Consider the following 21,391-nt stretch of genomic DNA (forward strand, 5'->3'; position numbering starts at 1 on the left):
TGCTAATTGCCCTATAAAGATATAATAAGAGCCAGGCTCTCCTCTGAAGAGCTTGCGGTCTAAACAGCAAAGTCTGTTGAACTGCAACAGAGATGAAGATTTATATACAGAATATTACAAAATATAGAGACAGTTGCTTTGAATAAACCAACCAGGAATAATCTTTCAGTAACTGCAAAATTATGGTTTGTTGGGTTTTTGTTTTGTTTTTTTCTATTTATTTTAGGAATGCAGTAAAGCATTTAACCTTCATTTTGAAATGTTTATTCATTTTTTAAAATTTTTTACTTCATAGCTTTGATGTTATAATAGGAAACTAAAGGTTGACATAGCAATAAAAAAATTCCTATTCTGTCAAGGTGGAGTATTTTGACTGACTCAAAGCAAAGCAAGAGAGGAAAACTTGCCAACGTTCCTTTTAGAGGATTTCAGAGGAATTAGAAGAATTTGGAAAATTTTAGAACATTTCTAAAGATTTTAGCTAACCTTGGAATGCTAAAAATCCTCTCACAAAATGGTTTTTCTTTTCTTTGCACAGTTCCACTTGAGAGCCCTCTGGGTGGTGGCATGAATAGCTTTAGCAGCTTTCCTTGGCTGTTGTGTGTGATTAACTGGCAGCCTTCTTTCCAGCTCCTAACCTGTAAGAAAAACCAGCCAGTATTTATATTAAATAATAGTCTTGTTTACAGCACCAGCAGATAATCAGCCCTGAAACGGGCACACAGCAGGGCTGGCTGACTTTGCTGCTCTGTGTCACCTTTTCTGGAGGGAAATAAAACTTCTGGAGCTACTGGAGATATTGCCTAAGTGTTTTCCAAGGAGAGCTTCTGGTCTGAATATTCTTGTTGGTCCTGATTGTTGCTGCTTTCCCTTATGCAGTATTATCTGTTTACTTTGGCTTGCTCTTAGAAGGAATCACGCCAAAGGAAGGCTGGAGTCATATTAAAACCAGGTGTAGGCAAATGATTAGCAGAGACAAGGAGACAGGTTATTTTGAAGGAAAAACACATTACAAATGAACTAAAACTGCAGCTGATTTTTTTTTTTTTAATCTAAAGTTTTGGGTTCCTTAAGTTAAACTTTAGTTTAACTAAACTTTACTATGAAGTTTTTCATCTGTCGGGCAGTAGTCTGGAAAGGCTTTATTACAGGCATGGCTCTGGAATATCGTCTTGTGGATGGGATGGGGCTCAGAGAGGGAAGAGCATAGCTGGAATGCACCAGGAGCCACACAGGGCTCAGGCCTGTGAGGAGAAGGGGGAATCTTTCCTAGGAATACACAGTGCAGGGTGACAGCAACAGGAGCAATGGTAAAAGATGGGACATGGAAATCCACCTTGGGTGTGCTGCTCAGATGCACTCCATGTGTGAAATTAGTAGAATGAAGGATGAGGAGGAAGGCAGTTGCCTTCTGTGCTATGGAGTCGCCTGGATGTATGGAGCTCTGCTCTGGGATGGACAGCAGGGATGAGAATTTGTGGGTCAGGGTCAGAGGAGAGGCCAACAAGGCCTCTTTCAATTCAAGGATGTGTCGGGATCACAGACCCTGCTTCTCATGGGGAACTTTGGTCTCCCTGACATGTGCTGAAAGACCAACAGTGGGACACAAGCAGTCAAGGAGGCTGTGCCAGTTTGGCCAAATTTAGAAATACATCCTCTGAGAGAAGGCAGGCCACAAACCAGCCCTCCCCCACCAGGTTCAGGAAAAAAGAAACTTTTTCCTCGAAGGAAAGCGAAAGAGATAAAAACTATTTATTTATCAAACACAAGGGAAAAGGATACTAATGATGAATAATAAAATCTCTCACTGTGGAGAAAAACCTGGGAAAGTGTTCGAGTCCTCCCTTTGGTCTCCTGGGAGCTGGGGCTTGGCCCAGGGCCAGGCCCTCTGTGCTCAGTGGAAAGTCCTCCTGATGTGCTCTGATATTGAAGCAGTCCAGCAGAAAAGGGAAAAAAATATTCGAAATTCCAGAAGAAAGTCCAACTCTCAGTCTCTCTCTGGAGAAAAAGAAGCTGAAACACTGGCCAAAAGCTGACTGGAAAGCAGCAAGCCGGGTGCCTCCTCCCTCCCCTGCTGCAGCTGGAAAAAAAGTCGCTGTCTCTGTGTGACCTTGAACAAGCTGCAAACTGCTTTGAAAAAGTTTTGCTCAGGTTTTCCTTCCCCCTCTCAGGCTCAGTTTAAAGGCACAGAAAGGCACAAAATTAATTCCTGGGCATAGGGCAGCAATAGGGGATACACATCATAAAGTCACCCCTAGACAGAGGCTTTTGGAGGTTGTCAGCAATAACATCTTGATCAATCAAAAAGGGGTGACACAGAGCTGGACTGACTACTCCCTAACAAAGAAGTGCTACTTGGGGGTGAAATAATCAATGGCAGCCTTGTCTGTAGAGGACATGTGAGATAGTGGTGGTCAGGATTTGGAAAGGACAGGGTAGGAGAGAAGCAGAATTTAGACCTGGGCTTCATGAAAGAATTCCCAATTCTGGGAACTGGGAGGAGGTGTTCCCTCTGAGAAAGCTCTGAAGACAAAGGAGCTCTGGAAAGCTGGCCGGGCTTTAAGACAGCATCCTCAAGCAGAACTGTCCATTCTGATGCTCAGGTCACACACTGGGATTTGCTAAAATGGGCAGCTCATGGCAGAGTTACAAAGCAAAAAGGCAGCAGCACAGGAGGTGCAAACAGGGACAGGCTACCAAGGAAAAACTCAGGAACACTGCCCAGGCATTCGGAGACAGTGATGGGAAAAGCTACATCCAGGGCTTGCAAGGGACACCAAGAGCAACAAGAAAAGCTTTTCTAGCTGGAGGTAAAAGATTGAACAAGGAATTGTGGGCCTGCTGCTGAACAGGTTGAGGGATTTAGGGATTTGCTTCAGAAGTACTCAATGCCTTCTTTGCCCTCAGTCTCCACCAGCAAATCCTGCAGGTCCTTGAGCTCAGGAAGAGGAGGCACCAGCAGTGAGCAAGGGAGCAGTCAAGGGTTATTGGAGAGGGCTTGACCCCTGACAGGCCATGGGAGTTAACAGACTGCACCTGGGGTTTTGAGAGACAGTTCTCCTTGCTTTGAAAGATCATGGAGACTGGGGAATATCCCTGATGACTGGAGAAAGGCAAATACTACACTGATCATCAAAAAAAGCCTGAACGGGTGGTCCAGGGAATTACTGACTGGTCAGATTCACTTTGGTCATTGGGAAAATCATGGAAGGAGGAGAACTGGGAATTTAAGGAGTGAAATTGAGCACTGGAAGAAGGAAGGGCTGGGCGAAGGTGGCTTTAATTTAATCTTTTTTTCTCCTCACTATCCTACTCTATTTTTAACTGGCAATATGTTAATCCTCCCAAAGCTGAGTCACTTTTGCCCACGTCTGTAATTCATAAGTGGGATCCCCCCATCCTTATCTCAGTCTAGGAACTTTTCCATCTTATGTTGACACCCTGGGGAGTGAGAGAGTGGGGGGCATCTGGCAGCCAGCTGAGGCGAAGGGAGAGCAAAGGACATGAGGAAAAAGATGGTAGATCATCTCTGACCCATCTCATTCTCTCCATGATAAAATGCTGCTTTATGGATGAGAGGAGAGCAATGGGTGCCATTTACTTCAGTTTTAGCAAGGCTCTTACACGTGGAATCTGGCCATACAACTGGATTTTTACCCATATTTGTCCTTCCATCCACAGCACTGTATCTTACCCTGGACACCAGAACGTTGTGGGAGACAGAGTGCAGGGTTAGAGGGTCACACATCCTGTCTGAAAAACTGGTGGCAAGTGCAATATAGCCAGGGTTTGTCCCAGATACAGCCAGGGTCTATCCCAGGGCTTGTTCTATCTACTTTCTTTAACAGTGACTTGGAGAAACTGCACTCTCATCAAGTTTGTAGATGTTTCCAGTTTGAGGGAGTGAGACAGAAATCTTCAAGGTCAGGGCTGGCGTACAGGGGGACCTGGACAGGCTGGTGGATCAGGACAACAGGAACCTGGTGAAGTTCAGCAAGGAAAAAAGGAAAATCCTGCTCTGGACAGGCAGAGCCCCAGCATCATTTGGAGCTGGATCTGCCTGGCCAGGAGCAGCTCTGCAGGAAGGTTCCTGGGGCAGAGGATGGAGTGCCCTGACAGTACCAAGGCCACATCGTGGGTGCTACGAAGGAGGTGAGGGATCAGGAGGTCAAGGAGGGGATTAGCCTCAGTGCTTTTTAGCCCACATTCAGATGCTGCATCCAGTTTGGGGCTCCACAGTACAGGAAAGACATCAGCAACCTGGAGGGTGGTCAGGGATGTCCTCAGAGAGGTTGGGACTGGAGAAGCTGCCCTGAGAGGAGAGGCCCCAGGAGGGGTTGGTCAGCCTTGAGCATGGAGACTTTGGGGAACTCAGAGCAGCCACCTTGTCTGCAGGGAGGGGAAAGAGAGAGCCAGGCTCTGCGTGGTGAGAGACAACAGGCATAAAGTGAAATGAAACAGATTCACACTGGGGATATGGGGAAATTTATTCTCCACGAGGGCAGCTGAGCCTTGATTGCCGCAGTTTCCAAATTCTGACTGGACCAAGCTCTGAGAAAGCTGATCTGATGTCAGAGTTGACCTGGCTGAAGCACAAGATCGTCTCTCCTTAGACTACAGACTGCCCAAGGAAATATCAAGCCTGACTTAACATCTGATCCTGACACTATGGTTTGAGAAGCGAGCTGGCTTCCTAAGGTAGCAGTGCTTTGTACAGAGGAGTGATCATCTGCAAGTCTCATTATGGGAGTGAGAAAAGAGGGAGCACAGTGGAGAACAAGAAGGCACTCGAGCTAATTTCGAAGTTGTCTGAAGCACTCTCACTTGGACCAGCCCATCAGATATCACTGCTTGTTCAGACAGTGTCACACCCTCACTTTAACTAAAGGCCAGGCCATTTGTGTCAGCTCACCTTAATCCCACTGTAACATTTTGTTAGAGCCAAAGCAGAGCAGTTTTTGCACGAGGTATTACTCACTTCTAGACTGTGATGGCAGAGTTTTAATACCTCTAGAGCAGGCTAAGGAACTTGATTAAAAAAGAGGATGCGTGTATGAATGACAGATGTGTAGATTTTTAAGGCAGAAAAATGTTTCCTTAGAGTCTCATTTAGAGAAATGACAAAACAGCCCATTAAGGTTGCTCTCTAATGGTAGATTTTGACATGCCAGTGTGATGTAAAAAGGGGTTTTCTCCTATATATGTATTTTTACTGAACTTCGTTAAATGAAAAAAAAACCTCTAAAGTCCAAAACCTTATTAACATTAGAGAATACATAGACTATATAGAATTGTGAATAGTATGTTTCAGTCACCAAAAGATTCTTAAATTTTTTCAGCTATTGTCAGGCTGCTTCTGCTCAGAGAATATAATTGCTTTTTCAAGGTTTGAATATTGTTTAAAAAAATTAAAATTGATTTTGGGTAGATGATGTAATCCACAATTAGACAGGGTTATACATTTACTGAAACACTATGCTCTAATTTCCAATGTAAAGGTTTTGTTTCCATATGATTATATTATTTCATGTCAGGTAAAATGGCTCATCAGAAAATATGACATTAAACCAAACAACAGAATAAAGCTTGATGGAATGTCATCTCCCCAGAAACTGTAATTTCTGGAGACTGAGAGAAGGTGGCTGAAATTTCTTATAGGTTGCTTTGCTATGAAACTATTTTTTTCTTAACATATCACCAAATGCAGACTCTTTTCAAACTGTGTTTTATGTTCTCCTAGACTGCACGTAGATTTTCACCTCACCTAATTACTGTCACGTGTATGTTGTCATCAATTTCAGCCGTAATAAGAACCAGCAGGGGAAACAAAATAATACAGTATTCTCTTTCCTTTGATAGAAATCCATGTCAAATTTGAATTTTCCTATTTCCTTAGGAGTTCTGGTCTTCCATAAGCACATTACTGAGACCTCCCTAGACACAAGCTACGGCTGCTGTTTTATCCCCCTGCTCCTTCTACCCTGACTTCAGAGGCTCAGGCTCTTCCCTGCCTTTTTGAAGGAGGAAATTGCTCCAACACCCTTAGTCCTGAGATAATCTCTGTCATACTGATTGGGGAAACAGTGCCTGTAGGATTTAAAACAAAATTTTAGGAATGGCAGTTTGAAAGCTCAGTCGTGGACTTGCTCTGTTTACTCTAAAAGGAAACAGGAGACCAAAGTGCAGTGACATAATTTGGTGTTTCCACATTTCCAGCATTACATTGCTGTCAGATGTCAGCCTGCAGCACCTTTAATAACCTGCTGTTCTGAATCCCCGAGCAGGAATAAATCCATCGACTTCCAAGGTGCTTCCCAAGATCCTCCACAAGGGATCTTAGGAAACAAGCTAACCCACGACATTTTGGCAGCCTGGAGAAATTGCACAAACCACTCGGCCTCAGCTGGAACAAAACCAGAAGTGTGCTGAGTAGGTGAGGCAGTCTTGTACAGACCTTGTAGCAAAATACCAGGGAAAATAAAAATATTCACAGCAGAGAAATCCTGTTCTCTTCCAACAGTGACCAGGCACACTTTTCCCTTGTAGCAGAGCACTGTCAAACCCTTGGATGAGGCTTCCTGGATTTTTCTGGCCTTTGCCAGCTCCGTCTGCAGAGTGGTAATTACTGCACTCAGCACTCAGCACTCAGCCCTGCTCTGACACCAGATAACATCCCAGTTACATCTCTGCGGCTCTGGGTAATTCTCACAGCCTAAATATGTCTGATATTCATTGGATTTCAGCAGTAATGTTTGCTCCCATTATGATATTTCTCATTTATTCTTTCCCGCTGAAATATGGGATGCCATTTCCATCTCCAGGCACTGTTGACACGAGGAAGATTTACCTGACAGAAAAGGGGAGGTGAAAAGAGACACAACCAGCCAGAAAATGAACTTGCCTGACCCACCATATACATATAATGTTTTACCTTTTTTACCTTATTTGCAATTAGTTAAGGATATCTAAAATCGTACTGCACGTATTACCCATGTGAAAATAAAAGAGGAAGTGCTGAAATCAGATTTTATGTGGTATCAAGAATCATGGTCTGTTTTTTGGGGTTGTCCTGTGCAGGGCCAGGGGTTGGACTCAATGGTCCTTGTGAGTCCTTCCCAGCTCAGGATATTCCCTGATTTTGTGTATTAAAGTATCAATTTCTATGGCCCCCAGGCCTGTAATACTGGCTGTTAATCCTCAGGAATGGCTGGCACCGTGTGTTGATTAGAGTGTAATAGTCTAATCATCTCTCAGTGTTAGGAGTTCATGTTGTAGTTTCACAGATCATGAAATGTGTCTGTTTAAGATATGGGCACATTACCTTCTTCCTTTTTTTTTTTTTTTTTAATGCAGCAGGCACTGTGTAACCGTGCTCATTTCATCTCTGTCTCTCCTTTACCTGCGTTAGGGAGCTCATTAGCAGGATCAGACAGGGCACAGGGGCAGTCAAAGACCATGTTTATTACGGGGAGAAAAAGAAGCATTTTCTTATTGGAAATGCTGTTGCATCGCAAGTTAGGGAGCGTAAAACCGCCCTTATCACTTCCAAACACTGCATGGAGCAGTTGTTAGCTGAGCAGATTAGTGCCATGGTGCAGAGGACAGCAAAGTGACAACGTTTCTTAAATAAGTGACTGGAGCGGTGTGAGGGCTGAAAAGGCATCGTCTGAGCCTATTGTCTCCTGAGGGAGTTGCCTTTGTTTTGGCTTCACGAAGCTCGTTTTTAGCAGATATTCCAGTGTCTCAGAGGAACAGAAGGGAAAAGAGACCTTAGGAATTAAGCAGGTAGTCAGGAATGTGGCATTGGGATCCAATCCTCCCAAGGTGTCCGAGTATATATTTATATACACATATACACCCTTAATCCTGTAAATCTGGTAGAACTTGTCTGATTTTTACAAGCTGCAGATCTGTGCTTTGTAAAGGACAAATCAGCTCAGTTAACCTTATTTCCTAGTAATTATTATTTTTTTTTAAAGACCATTTTTTGGTATTTTTAAATCTTCACCAAGCCAGTGGAACTGTGTTTCCTTCAGACAAGCCAGACATAACCCCCTGTCACACCTTCTGTGCAGAGCTGGGAGGCACTGGAGACTGGGAAGGGCAGTGTGAGGATGTCACTGAACTTGGGAAGGAACGAAACTCTCTGACACTGAGCTGTCAGTGAGTCAGGCATTCCTTTATTCTGGCCAGGATGTGCACTGGAAATCATTCCAACTACACATATCCATCACAAGACTTCTCACATATCCATATATTTATGGAAACAAAGAATTCCTTGGTTCTACATTACACAATTCTTTCCATTAGTTAGTGTGTGAACTTCTATTGGGTATTGATCCCTTTGCCTTTAATGCTCATTTGGCCCAGTTCTGTGGTTGCTTTAGCATTCTTCTCTCACACAGGGCGTCTCCAGCTTTGCCAGGCAGTAATGTCTGTTTATCTCCTCCATATCTTCTAGATTCCCAACACCTAAATTTTAAAATCCCAGACCTCCGAGACTCCCTTTTTGTTTGTTGAAGCTTACCAGGCCCTGCCCAGCTAGACCCAAAGCCTCGGTGGTTTAAAGATTAAACCAACAGCAGAGCCCAGCTCTGCTCCCCCTTGGCAATGGTCAACAAACCCAAAACTAAAGCTACTTAAAGCTAAAAAGAAAATTATGTCATTTCCAATAAGGAAATGGTAAAGTTGGACGGGGCTCCGAGCAACCTAATCTAGTGGAGGGTGTCTCTGCTCGTCGCAGCGGGGGTTGGACTATAAATGTCCCTTCCAACCCAAACTACTCTGTAGTTCTAAGGAAGGAATAATTATCACTTGGGAAGGAGAAAACAAAACTGTTTTTCCCCAAACTACACTAAGATTCACAGAGATGCTCATCTGGCAATGTAGAATTTATTAAATATTCCCATTAATTCAAATCGTTAGCTGTACACCCAGAAATGGACATTCCTGATTGTCAGCGGATAAAAACCAACTCAGACAAAATAAAGGAAGGGAAAAAGCAAAAGATAAAAGGCTCCAAATAGCAGATAAGATAAAGAAACAGTTCCTTTCCCTCACACCCTAAGGACAGCACAGGGGCTGTCCTTCAGGGGAGAACAACTCCTACCCAAAGAGGAAGGCATGAGGGCGAAGTGAACACCAAATTCCCAGAGGAATTATTAAAAACACTTTGTTAAACATCAAATCATCATCTTTGCCCCTTGGCCTTTCATTTTTTACCTTCCAGAGGACCTTTCAACGCCTTTTGTTTTCTCATGAGTCTCCACCCATCACAGAAAATATTCTCCTGAGGTAGGACTGTTGTATTCCATCACCGCCCTGTGTCCCTCAGGATGAGGTCAAGGGCCACTACAGCTTATTTACAAAAGATTCTTTTTTTCTCCACCCATAAAAAAAGAAAATATTTTTGCCTGCTTTGTGTAAAAATGTTTTTAAAAAGCCTGAACTAAAGCTAAACCAAAAGACTTATGAACAAGGACAGTAATGAAGTATTCTTTGATGTGAGCAGACGTTTTCCCCAATCAACCCTCTCCCACGAGCAACCTAAAATTACACCAATGTTAAATATTATGATTATTTTCATTTGAAGAGGGAGGCTACTTCAGGCAGTGGGATCTTTGCTTTCACATAGCTTGCTGAAGTGTAGACTATCCAAAAGGAGCATCTGGCAGGGTGAAAGCCAAACTGTGGGATAAGTGACTTTGCTGGAGGAACAAGCTGAAAGAAAAAAATGGATTGTGAAGGGTGGGAGGATAGCAGCAGGCAGGAGGGCAGGCAAGGAAATCTACTGATATATGGGAACAAGAAAGAAAAAAGATAACCATGTGACTTCCGGGGTGCCACTCATTTTCACATATTTCCCCAGCATCTCGAGCCCTTTCAATGGAAGTTTATTTAGGTTCAGAAGTTATGAATCATTCCACTTATGGAAACTGACTCTCTGATGAATAAAATTCTGTTAATAAAACTCTGTCTACACATTTTGTGTGGACTGAGCTACCAGAAGAAGTCACAAAGCATGGCATGTTCACAGTAACAGTGACCTTGTGACTGAAGAACTCCTTTCCACCACTTTAGAGTCAAAAAGAAGTTATGGGAACATTTTTGAAGTGTCATAAAATTTTGAAGTACCATAAAATGCTTTGAAAGTCTCCATTTTAATTGTAAACACTTATGAAAGTCTAATTTAATGGCTTGTGTCAGGTGAAATAACATCTATATAAGAGAAATGGCCTGTAAAATCACATTTACTTGCATGTCCTAAGTACTGGAATACACTTCTTTTTAGACAGTTTCTGATGTTCTTCAAATGAGTCAATAAACATTGATCATTAAATGCATATTTGCTTTCACATCCCAGATCTGAAGGTAAGAAACTCTGATCCTTATTTAATCTTCATATTATCCAGGTTGAGAAACAAGGACAACGCTTGTATTTGTTTTAATATTAATTTAAAAATGATATGAATATTGGATTTTGCTGGCTTCATTCTAGTATTATCAATAAAAATGTAGTCAACTTTCTAGTCTGAACACTAGTCTAGTTCAATTTTAAAATTTCAGAAGACCGAGTTTATGAAAATTGGTTCAAGCAAAAAACAAATTAGAAGTTAATTTCCGCTGCGAGAATAACCATAGCTGCATAATTAAAGACTATTAATTATTTGGTTTTTTTCAGATGAATTCAAATTATTTATGAAGAGGCTGCCTATGAATTATTTCCTGAACACATCTGCTGTGATGCATTTGTGGACAATGGACTCTAATTTCCAACGCCGCTACGAGCAGCTGGAGAACAGCATGAAGCAGCTCTTCCTCAAGGCCCAGAGAACTGTGCACAAGCTCTTCGGCTTGAGCAAGAGGTGCCACAAACAGCCACTCATCCGCATGCCAAGGCAGAGGTAAGGAACCCTCGAATCTGGGGAAATCCAAACTGCTCTAAGGAAGTCTGTGAAATCCCGGGAAATCCAAACTGCTGTCTTGGCACTAAAATCTCTTCAAGGCCACGGAAATGGGAATGGTACGGGCACAGGGTACAGTCCTTGTGTTTTTAGGAGTTGAACAATCCCAGCTTTCCATATCACTCCATTCCTGTTTTCCTAAACGCAATGGGAAAGGTCAGAATGAATCCTGATGTAGGAGGCAACTTAGAAGAGACACGAGCACAGATCCATCCCATTTGGTTCGCCTCTGTTTTACAGAGCCGTGTTTTCCGTGGCACTTGGCCAGGCGTGACAATGCCAAAGAATTGTGTGCAGAATCCTGAATAACTGCTCTGGAGCAAGCATAACTATTTTAGGAACTTTGTGGGTCATTATACAGTGTATACTGCACACAATTGATTTCTCGTCTCGTTTGTCAAATATGAATTACATTGGAAAGGATGCCTGAGGAAAGAAAATAGCAGAGTTTCAGTCCTTCTTAGAAATAGAGAGAGATCCTGAAAGCCAGCTAATCAAATCTATATTAGCATAAAATGGGTATACTCGATTGCTGGTCGAAAATTGCTTTGTTGAAATTAGCGCAGTGACACTACAGTAAATCTGAAATGAATGAGCTTTTAAGGACATTGTTCTTCTGAGCACAAGCACTGTGGGATCATCCAGTGACTCCTGCATTTAGCACGTTTCTCCATTGATTTTAAAGAAATCTAGCTTAGGTTCAGTGTTCCAGAACTGCCAGGGATACTTTACACTCCCCTGCTTTCGACTCTGCTGCTGCAAGCAGAAGCACCATCAATTCCTCTTTGCCTTTCGGTGGCCCTCCCCCTTCTTTCAGGAGGCAGTGCTTGTGGCTTTCATGCCCCCCTTCTTCTGCATATTGTGCTTTGTGCTCTCATCTGGTAGTTGAATGCATTTTTCACTTGTGGGGGCATTTCACGATCAGAAAACATTCTGCTAAGGGAGGTTACATAACCCTTCTAGAGCCTTGTATCCCCTCGGGTGTGTCTTGGGCGTGACCTGAATGAGCATCCTGCAAAGAGATGATTCACCATGAACAACCTTTGCAGGAGACCAGAGCTTCTTAAAACACAAGAGACAATCCAGGCTCCCTTTCTTCCCCATCAAAACTGAATATATTTCAAATAATTTAACATAATCAGGTCTTCTAAAATGACCTCCACAGGGCTTTGGGGCAACGTTTGGTTGCCACAGATAATGGCAGTGATAAAGATGAACGAGATATTCAAAGTTGCAAGGATTGATCAAATACAGCTTTCTCGTTATGCCAAGGATTTTTTTTTAAATGCAGAACTTGCAACTTAATGATTTATGTTTTAATATAAAGATGTGGCACTGTGCCAAAAAGATGTGGACAGGCTGGGAAAGGTCCAGACAAGGGCCACAAAGATGATCCCAGAACAGGAAGCTGCTCCATCAAGAGAAGCTGAGAGACTTAGGTTTGTCTGGCTGTGAGAAAAGAAGTCTGAGGAGAGACCTTATTTCCATGTTCCAGTATTTACAGGGGGACACAAAGAAGATAGAGACTCCCTTTTTATAAGGAGTCACATGGAAAAGACGAGGGGAAATGGGAACAAGTTACTGCTGGGGAGATTCCGAGTGGACACAAGAGGAAAATGTTTCACAATGAGAACGATCAGTCACTGGAATAACTTCCCCAGGGAAGCAGTGAATTCCCTAATGTTGGGCACTTTTAAGATGAAGATGGACAGGGGGCTGGGCCATCTTTTCTAGACCATGCTTTTGCCGACAAAGGTTGGACCAAATGATCCTTGAGATCCCTTCCAACCTGGAGGCGATTCCATGATTCTACGACAGTAAATGTTGCTAGCAATGAGCCTGCCTGTTTCACAGGGAGTTGCACCAGGCTTTCATGACAGTTTGATTTTGCAGTGCATCTCAAACTTAGAAACACCATCACTCACTTTTGAGTTAATTATGTCTCATTTTAGTGACTACCCTAAATTTTTTTTCTTGTCAGTACAGAGGGAGATAGGGCGTATGATGTAGTGATGAGCAACAGATGACTCAAATATCAGTGTTAAAGGCAGGCTTGGGAATACTTTGCCAGTGGGATACGTTTGCTAAAAGAGACAGTTTTCAAAGGTTGGATTCCATCTGACTATCTGGGAAAACTGCCTTCTGACATGCAGGCTTTTATGGCTGATAAGAAGAGCTTTAAAATGAGAAGTGAGGGGAAAAGGCCAAAAGAAACTGGTTTAATGTCCAAACCTGTTTTAAAAAAAATCTGATAGATCAAGATAAAGTATTGGATAAAAGAATATCAGTGGTGAAAATACCAAAGGGAGAAAGAAAGCAGAACTTTGACAGAATAGTTTTCAGATATTCCTCATGATAAGAGTATACCGAATCCAGATAAAATACTGAATTTTTAATACCTGCCAACGGGTAAGTGAATGGCAGTGTAGAATGAATACCCGAGTAATGCCAGGGAGAAACAGGAACCATTGCTCAGGCTGTAACATCAAGCATTTCAGCAGACAGCGAGTGGAATCAGAGAACCAAACCCCAGGACTAAATTTTCTTATGTTCAAGAGAAGACAGAAATAAAAGCAGAAAAAACATCTTCGTGACCTTCAGGGTCCCTTCCAGCCTAAGCCAATCTATGATTCTGTGTGCCATTGCCAGTCTAGGTTTCAAACAAACAAGAAGGGGGAATTGGAACAAAATGTCATTCTTTTCCAAGGTTTTCTAAACATCTCCTTCAGGTTAGTGTTTGGGCTCTGCTACTGGGTGAATTTTATTATGGAAAGAGAAATTAGATTGAGTTAATGAAGATATAAATACTATTTTTGATAGTACTTTTTGGGCACGTGTCTTTTCAGATACAGATTAAAGAGGCAATGCTTCACTTTTAGTAAAGGTCATGGTGCTGGCAGTGAGTAAAACCAACTCTGCTAATGTTTAATTCTACACTGAGTTTCACTAATCGACAGAATATTTGTAGAAAGGATTTTTAAAGGAGTATCTGGAGAGTGAGGGTTGGTTTTTCTCTTTCATGAAACTGGGAGGTATGTCCTCAAAGTTTAATATAATTCATCAAAACACTCTCTCAGACTGGAGTTTTACAGGGATTTATCTATGTGGTCTGCCAGAAATCATTTGGTCACGCCTGAAGGAGCTCCTGCATATGGTCAAGGTTATCATTAATTACTGAAAATACTCATCTCTTTTCTCTGGCCACAACATTTCTTTCTTGAACATGAAACAAATTGTTGCCTGATTGTTTTAAATGGGACTTAATTAATGAGTTACACAGAATTCCTTGCAACTTCTTTCATGTCTCCTGAAGACCAAGACACTTAGTAATCATAATACTAAATTACATTTATATTTAAATTTTCTAATCCTGAAACCAAAATACCATTGAATCCTCTCCTTACACCATTGTTCACAGCACAAAAAGACTCCATTAACCTGCAGGTTAAAGGAACTACATTTCCATGTCTTCTTTTTGAACACAGTTTATAGTTTTCAGCTAGAATAAAGTACAAATAGTTTTCTTTCAGCTTGCACTTGTGGTCAGAACAATTTACTGCAGCACTTTTGTGTACAGTGTGGGTGGGCACAGGATTACTATTTTTATTTTATTCTGTTTACTGCAAATCTTTTCAAGTTCCAGATGTTCTGCCCCACTTTTAAGCTTGCTTTCATTACCATGAAACAGACGATTGGTCCTTTTCCTGAAAGTTAGATCATGCCAAGACACATCAAAACCCCTCATATTTCCATTGTGGCACTGCTGCTTGTAACTTTTATAATTCACCTGAATCAATTGATCAGTCTGTAATCAGTGGAATAGTTAGTGGTTGTCTTGAGTTCAACCAAAAATACCAACTAAAATTCAAAGCCAACGAAGTGCAGAGAAATTGCTATGTAGGTAATCTGCTCCCATGTTGTGTCTAAGGATGGACTAACAAAACAGTCCATTCCAAGTGACAAAAACAACACGAAAAAACAATGCACTCTGAAAAAGAAATGTGTTCTGCAGAATAGTACTACCAGGTGAGCTTCTGCCTCCATGAACTTGAGGCTCTGCTGCTTCAAGAGGCTGAGGTGATTATTTCTAGTGTGTTCTCACCACATTGACACATCAGGCTTAAAAACATGGAGTATCCTTGTGTTTTCTTGGGCAGAGTCCACTGCATGCAGCAATGGTTATCCCACTCGAGGGCCAGCTCCTGCTGCAGTTTTTGTGCAGCAATGTGGTTGAGAGATGGCACAATACATTGTGCTTTGCAGGGATCAGCAGGACCTGTAAAACATGGATGGGAGGGTTGTTGAGCAGTGCAATGAGTACAGCACATTTGGTTTGCAGGAATCAAGCTGAGGTGCAAAACACGTGTGTGCCCTGAGCTCATCTTCTGCATTTCTGGGTTAGGACCATGAGCTGTGGGGAGCAATGGTTAATCTTTGGAAGGGATTTGTTGTGGAGTGCATCTACCCTGAGAAAAGGACTAAACTGGTCATTTAGTCCAAGCTCTGGATTCCAGCAGCATCTTCCTCAAATGAGGTCAGAAAGTGAGTGCAAGTTTCCTCACTGGCTTAGGCTAAGCCTACTGACTCACACCTGCACTGGAGGGTGACATCTGTGAGCCATCTCTCCCTTTAACATCACCCTCAGGTTGAACCTTTTCATTTGAACCTTTTCATTTGTCAAAGACAAAATAAGTGGAGGGAATTAGTAAATATCAATTGTACTGCACAGGGCCACTGTAACTCACATATAGCAAGGGAAGGGAAGTAGTGAAGCAGCAAGCAAAGTTGTGGTTATACAGCTGTCACTGTGTTATGGGGAGGGAAAAGGGGTTTTCTTTCTGTTTTGGTGAACACAGCAGTAAGGTTTAATTTCAAATGCAATGACTGTGCTGAGAAGCTGAAAATCCCAGAAACAGAAGACCTGATGCTACACTTGAATTGCTGTCAGTGAAACCCCTGATGTGAACCAGAGCTAGGGGTGTGCTGGCACTCACATCCACCCAAATCATGGAACCAAAGTGAGAGGACTGGAATCCCCATGCTTGAGAGCATGAAAGAAATATAAACTGTCTTGGTGGAGAAGAAGAATCTTCCCTTTTCCAAATACTTTTCAAGAAGGACAGCAATGATTTCCCTGATTTAATATCCAGCCATTAGTGAAAGACATTGAAGAGAGGGGAAGCTTTCATTTCTTCCTTCAGAAGTGCCAGTTTAGAACTTGGTTTCATTCTTTTTGTGTCATTCAAATGGGTTCCTTCACTAATCATCTTTTTGAGTGAATACACTCAGTACAGGACATTGCTGTAGGTATGAACCTTATCTGTATGCACTTTAAATCATTTCATAACGAAAACGCATCACTTAAGGCCTAATTTAATCAGGACCATCTGTGATTTAATAAAGACATAAACAAAAATATTAAAAGAAGAAATGTAATGTAAATACAGCAATAAGTCAGTGGGAAAAAATTGTATCTTCCTTGCATAATAACTAAATGGAAACCGGGTGCAACAATCTGCAAATGAAGATTATCAGCATCTCAAGTAAATAAGAATTTCAAACTTAGAACACCAAGGTATGGCATGTGAACAGAAAAGTATGGAGTTTTGAAGAGAATGTTAGTGTTGGAATCTTTGAAAAGACTGGATGCTTAATGTTGCCATATAATTTACAGGGAAGGTGATAATTACACCAATAGTTGAGATACTTTTAAAAAGGATCTCATTCTGGTAACAGAAACTGAAGACAAATACAGACGAAACTTCTTAATAACTTTATAAAAGTATTTTAACATATAAAACCCCTATTTCTGGAAGGAAAGCCATTCTTGGCAGTTCTATGTTTGAAGCATGTCCTTATCTCCATGAAGGTTATTTTTTTTAAGAAGTATACTCTGAAGCTAACATAGACTTAGAAGGAGTTCATCACTAGAGGCAGTGAATAGCTACATCAAACAGAAGAGCTTCAGAAAGAATTCTGCTGTTTAAACCCAGACTTTTTTCTAGAATTTCCCCCAGAATGCACCACAGGCAGCTATGAAAGAAGGAAGAGCCAAGAATTTGCATTTTCTTGTTTTTCTCTTATTTTTGAATTTCACGTAGCAAAACATTCACATGCCCTAGAAGCACTGCAAGGCCTGAATATTCTAAAAACACTTCGGAGAAGGGATTTGTGTCTTAGTCTTCTCTTCAGTCCATAGAGAGAAAAACAGATTTAAACAAGATGACTTTTTTACAGCATCTGTAACACAGTCCATCAAAACACTGAGGCCTGGAAACCTGGTTCCTTCAGAACGCTCCAGAATGAAATACATAAGAAATAAAGAGGGTAGTGCAGGTTAATCCCATTCCCTCAGGATGTAAGGCAGGATAGTTCCTTACATCCCACAGTTGTTTATCAGCTACTTCAGATTGCTTTGCCGTAAGTGTAATTGATTCATGGGCACAACATTACTAAGGAGTAAAATCTTCCACCAAGGAAGCCACAGAGTTCAAGATATGAAAGTTTCACCATGCTTCACACAGAGACTTTTTTCCTTAAAGAACATTTGTGGCATTGGATGCAAGGGGAAAAAATCTAATTATCCATCACTTAGCAGGCTGCTGGAATGAAGGTGACCAGTGAGTCCAGAGGAAAATGATGTTTTAGAAAGGCAGTGTAAGACAGCAAAAGCTCCTCTGGATGGGCTGGGTTTACAATGATTCTTCTGAACATGAGGTGCTAAATAAACAGTATTTTGTCTGATTTCAGAACATCTTCTTTAATAGAGGACAAGGATCATGGAGATGTTTCTAAACAAAAGTGGTTCCAAGAAAGAACAAAGAAAAATGTGTCATTACTAGTATGTTTAAAAAAAAAAAAAAGATTTTTACTTTATCTGCTCCAAATAAGATATTGCATCTGGGAGTTAAAAATGGATTTACAAATTTTAACGTAAAGGAATGCCTGTCCAGTGGAAATTTAGATTGGATCTGACATGCCAGGTGCCCATCTGAAAGTTGCATGGCACAGACAAGGAAGGTGATAAGACGAAAGTGTGTGAGATAAAAGGAAGGTCAGTTTGGTAGTGGTTGCTTTACTAACCCGAATACTAAGCGTGCATCTGCTCTCAAAGGAAATGAAATGAACCGCTTTGAGGTGATACCTTTAATTGGATCGGGGATTAGAGTTATTTAAAACCAACGTGACATACATAAAAATGCGATCTGGAGCCCTGCAAATAACAGGTCTGATAACAAGGAGGAGCAGAGATAAACTCTTGTGTACACATGTGTTTTCACTTGTGGTTTAAGAGCTGTATAGACACAGGGCAGCCTGCTCTTGGCACCTGCCCCTGGAATACCTTTCCTCTCAAGGAGATTCGGGGTTCTGATGGTGCAGGACTTTATTGCACATTCCTAGAGGCTGTTCTTGACCACCTGCTACCCATGAAAATTTTTCCAGCTGCTCCTCAACTCCACTTTTGATGTTTTTGATGAATAGCAACATTAGAATGAAGTAATTTCAGCATGTCAGACAGTGAAATGAGTAGAGAGAGTTTATATTAATGTCACAGGGCAGGAGTATTCTGTGCATTATGTGCAATATGTGCAATGAAATCACATTTCCACACCAATGTTCTGTCCTTTTCAACTGTAAACAACTTACCAGTGCAACTGTCCCATGAAAACAGTGTTTTGGCCAGCATAGTTTACATTTTGTCACGGAATGTTAAAAAAAGAACATCATCTCAGTAAGATTCATCTGGCATGAAAGCTGTTATACCAATACAGTATGACACATGATTTAATGATATTGAAGATATATGATATAATGCTGATTTAACATTGTAGGGTGTTGAGTTACACCTTGTTCTGAGGCTTGCAACACTAAAATATGACTGCTGAATCACTGACCACATGGCAAACAGCCTACACTTTAACAGGACATAGCAGATGTGACTTGTATTGCCCACACATTACCTACGACTGCTGGATATTCAGACAACATTTCAAAGGAGTCACCATTCAGAACTGCAACAGCAGAACATGACTCAAGGAAATCATCTGCTCAAGAAGAGTGATGTTCTTGTGGGATCACTTCTGAGAGTGACAGGGTGATAAGAATGGAAATCACATATTCTGTTGGAACACGAATTTCCCCTACACAGTCCAGTTCTGAGAAAGTGGAAAGTTGGGCTCAGCTTCCACTTCTCCATCATGAAAGAGTTTCTAGAGTGTCCATTTATTTCAGATCTGCTGACACTAATTTGCTACCACTGGAAATTGCCTCTGTCCCTTCCATCTAACAAAACATCTCTTTGTTTCCAACCCAAATGTCCAAACTTTCTTTTTTTCCCCCAGGTAAATTTTGTAATTCAATTGATCCAACCAACCTGAAAATTTGGAAAAAATTAAACACAAGGTGCTTAAAATAACATTTTATTTTATAGATGTGTCGTGTTAAAAAAAAAAAAAAAGAAAAAAAGAAAAACATGGGTTAAGAAAAAGCTGCTAAAGAATTTCAGCTATAAAGTATTCAGCACATTTAATCCCCAGTGTAAAAGCAAAGTACTGAAGATCTTGCTTTTGGCCTTTTGGCTTTTACTGTGACCAAACTGCTGTAAAGGACTTTTCCTCAGGCCAGATTTAGAGACATCTTAATCACCTATCCACATGAATCACTTGCAGAGACAACATCAGAGCCAGCACTGCGGTGACTCAGAAGGCTTGGAAGTCTACACTTTAAAATAATTACTTGACAGGTGGATAGATCCTGGCACACATTTCTGGACTTGGCAGCTCCCGTTTGCCCCTGGCCCGGTGACCATCTGTCTCTGCGGTCATGACATGTGACATGGTGGCCATGAGCCTCTCTGGACAGCACCCCACCACCTTCAGCATAATGTACTCCACCAATGCAGCTGGAGGTCAGGCAAGGATACCAGAGGGGTATTGGATCTTGGAGCATCCTGGGCTTCAGGCCATCTCAAGTCCAGACAGTCGTAGTATCTTCCAGATTTCCTGCATAATAACAGCATATTTGAACAGGGAGATCATAAAATGTATCATAAGGGTGTATCTTTTATCATTTACGAGTTATTAAGTGAGGCATGTACAAACTAAGTAAAAATGAGCTTTGTCTTCTTCATCACTCCAATATGAGAAAGATCTAAAGCTGTTGTAGAGCATTCAAAAGAAGCCACGAGGATGGTGAAGGGCCTTGAGGTGAAGCCATATGATGAGCAGCTGAGGGCACTTGGTCTGTTCAGCCTGGGGAAGAGGAGACTGAGGGGAGACCTCCCTGCAGTTACAACTTCCTTCGGAATGAGAGAGGAGGGACAGACACGGATCTCTGCTCCCTGGTGACCAGGGACAGGACCCCAGGGAATGGCTGGAGCTGTGCCAGGGCAGGCTCAGGCTGGAGATCAGGAAAAAGTTCTTCCCCCAGAGGGTGCTGGGGCACTGAACAGGGAATGGGCATGGCCCTGAGGATGCCAGAGCTCCAGGAGAGGGTGGGATTGTTGGGGTGTCTGTGCAGGGCCTGGGCTTGGACTGGATGACTGGTGGGTCCCTTCCAACTCAACTTTTTCTGTGATTCTGTGGTCAGGATTCCTCTGTGGAGCCACCAAAGCCCCTCAGTCTGTAGCCAGCACAGTCCCACAGCCTGGCTAGATCCCATCTCCCTCGTTCTCTTTTTCCATTGTGTCCCTTCACAGTGACAGCCAGGGTGTTTGTCACAGCGGGGTCCCAGCCCAGGCTGCCACGAACTCTGTAACATAAACACTTGTCTGTGCTGTTTGAGGGGAGAATGTCTCCTCTGTGGGGAGATGGTACTAATGCAAAGCACTAGAAAGCTTTGACACAAGTGCAGAGGAAAAGGGGAGATGAAGGCTGGACTTGTGTGGATATTGCCAGGCATATCCATATTTCAGGATTTTGTTGCTCCCATGCCTTGCTTTGACAATGAGGTCTCTGCTTGTCAGGCCAGGTTTGTCGACACTCTGAAAATGAGCTTTTCACGATCAGAATCAGAAAAAAAATCTCAATTAAACAAGCAGAGGAACTGTGAGACATGCATTGACATAGAAATGAACAGAGACTAGTGAGTGTCTGATATTCCTCACCTGGGTTAAGTCATATGCAATTTACTTTGTGAGATTGCTCAGAAAGTGAGGTACTAGCTCCTCAAAGGGACATCAAACACCATTCTTTACCCTTCAGGGTTGTGCCACAGGTCATCTTACCTAAGGACATATATTTGCTTTGAACAGATAAATTTGAAGATTGCATAGACAGGTTAGATTAAATATTAGGGAGGAATTATCTGCGAGGGTGGGGAGGCCCTGGCACAGGGTGCCCAGAGAAGCTGTGGCTGCCCCTGGATCCCTGGAAGTGTCCAAGGCCGGGTTGGATGGGGCTTGGAGCACCCTGGGCTAATGGAAGATG

General features: G+C 42.1%; 1 protein-coding gene across 5 annotated transcripts in view; it reads left to right on the forward strand.

The window, feature by feature from the left end:
- BRINP3 (BMP/retinoic acid inducible neural specific 3) overlaps positions 1–21,391 on the forward strand; it is a 208,498-nt gene that overhangs the window by 156,572 nt on the left and 30,535 nt on the right. For all 5 annotated transcript variants that reach the window (XM_048312900.1, XM_048312902.1, XM_048312904.1 and 2 more), the window contains one exon: positions 10,682–10,904. In XM_048312900.1, coding sequence (XP_048168857.1) covers positions 10,682–10,904 — 223 coding nt within the window. The remainder of the gene's footprint in view (positions 1–10,681; positions 10,905–21,391) is intronic.

Source organism: Corvus hawaiiensis, chromosome 9 (assembly GCF_020740725.1).
Source record: "Corvus hawaiiensis isolate bCorHaw1 chromosome 9, bCorHaw1.pri.cur, whole genome shotgun sequence".
NCBI lineage: Eukaryota > Metazoa > Chordata > Aves > Passeriformes > Corvidae > Corvus > Corvus hawaiiensis.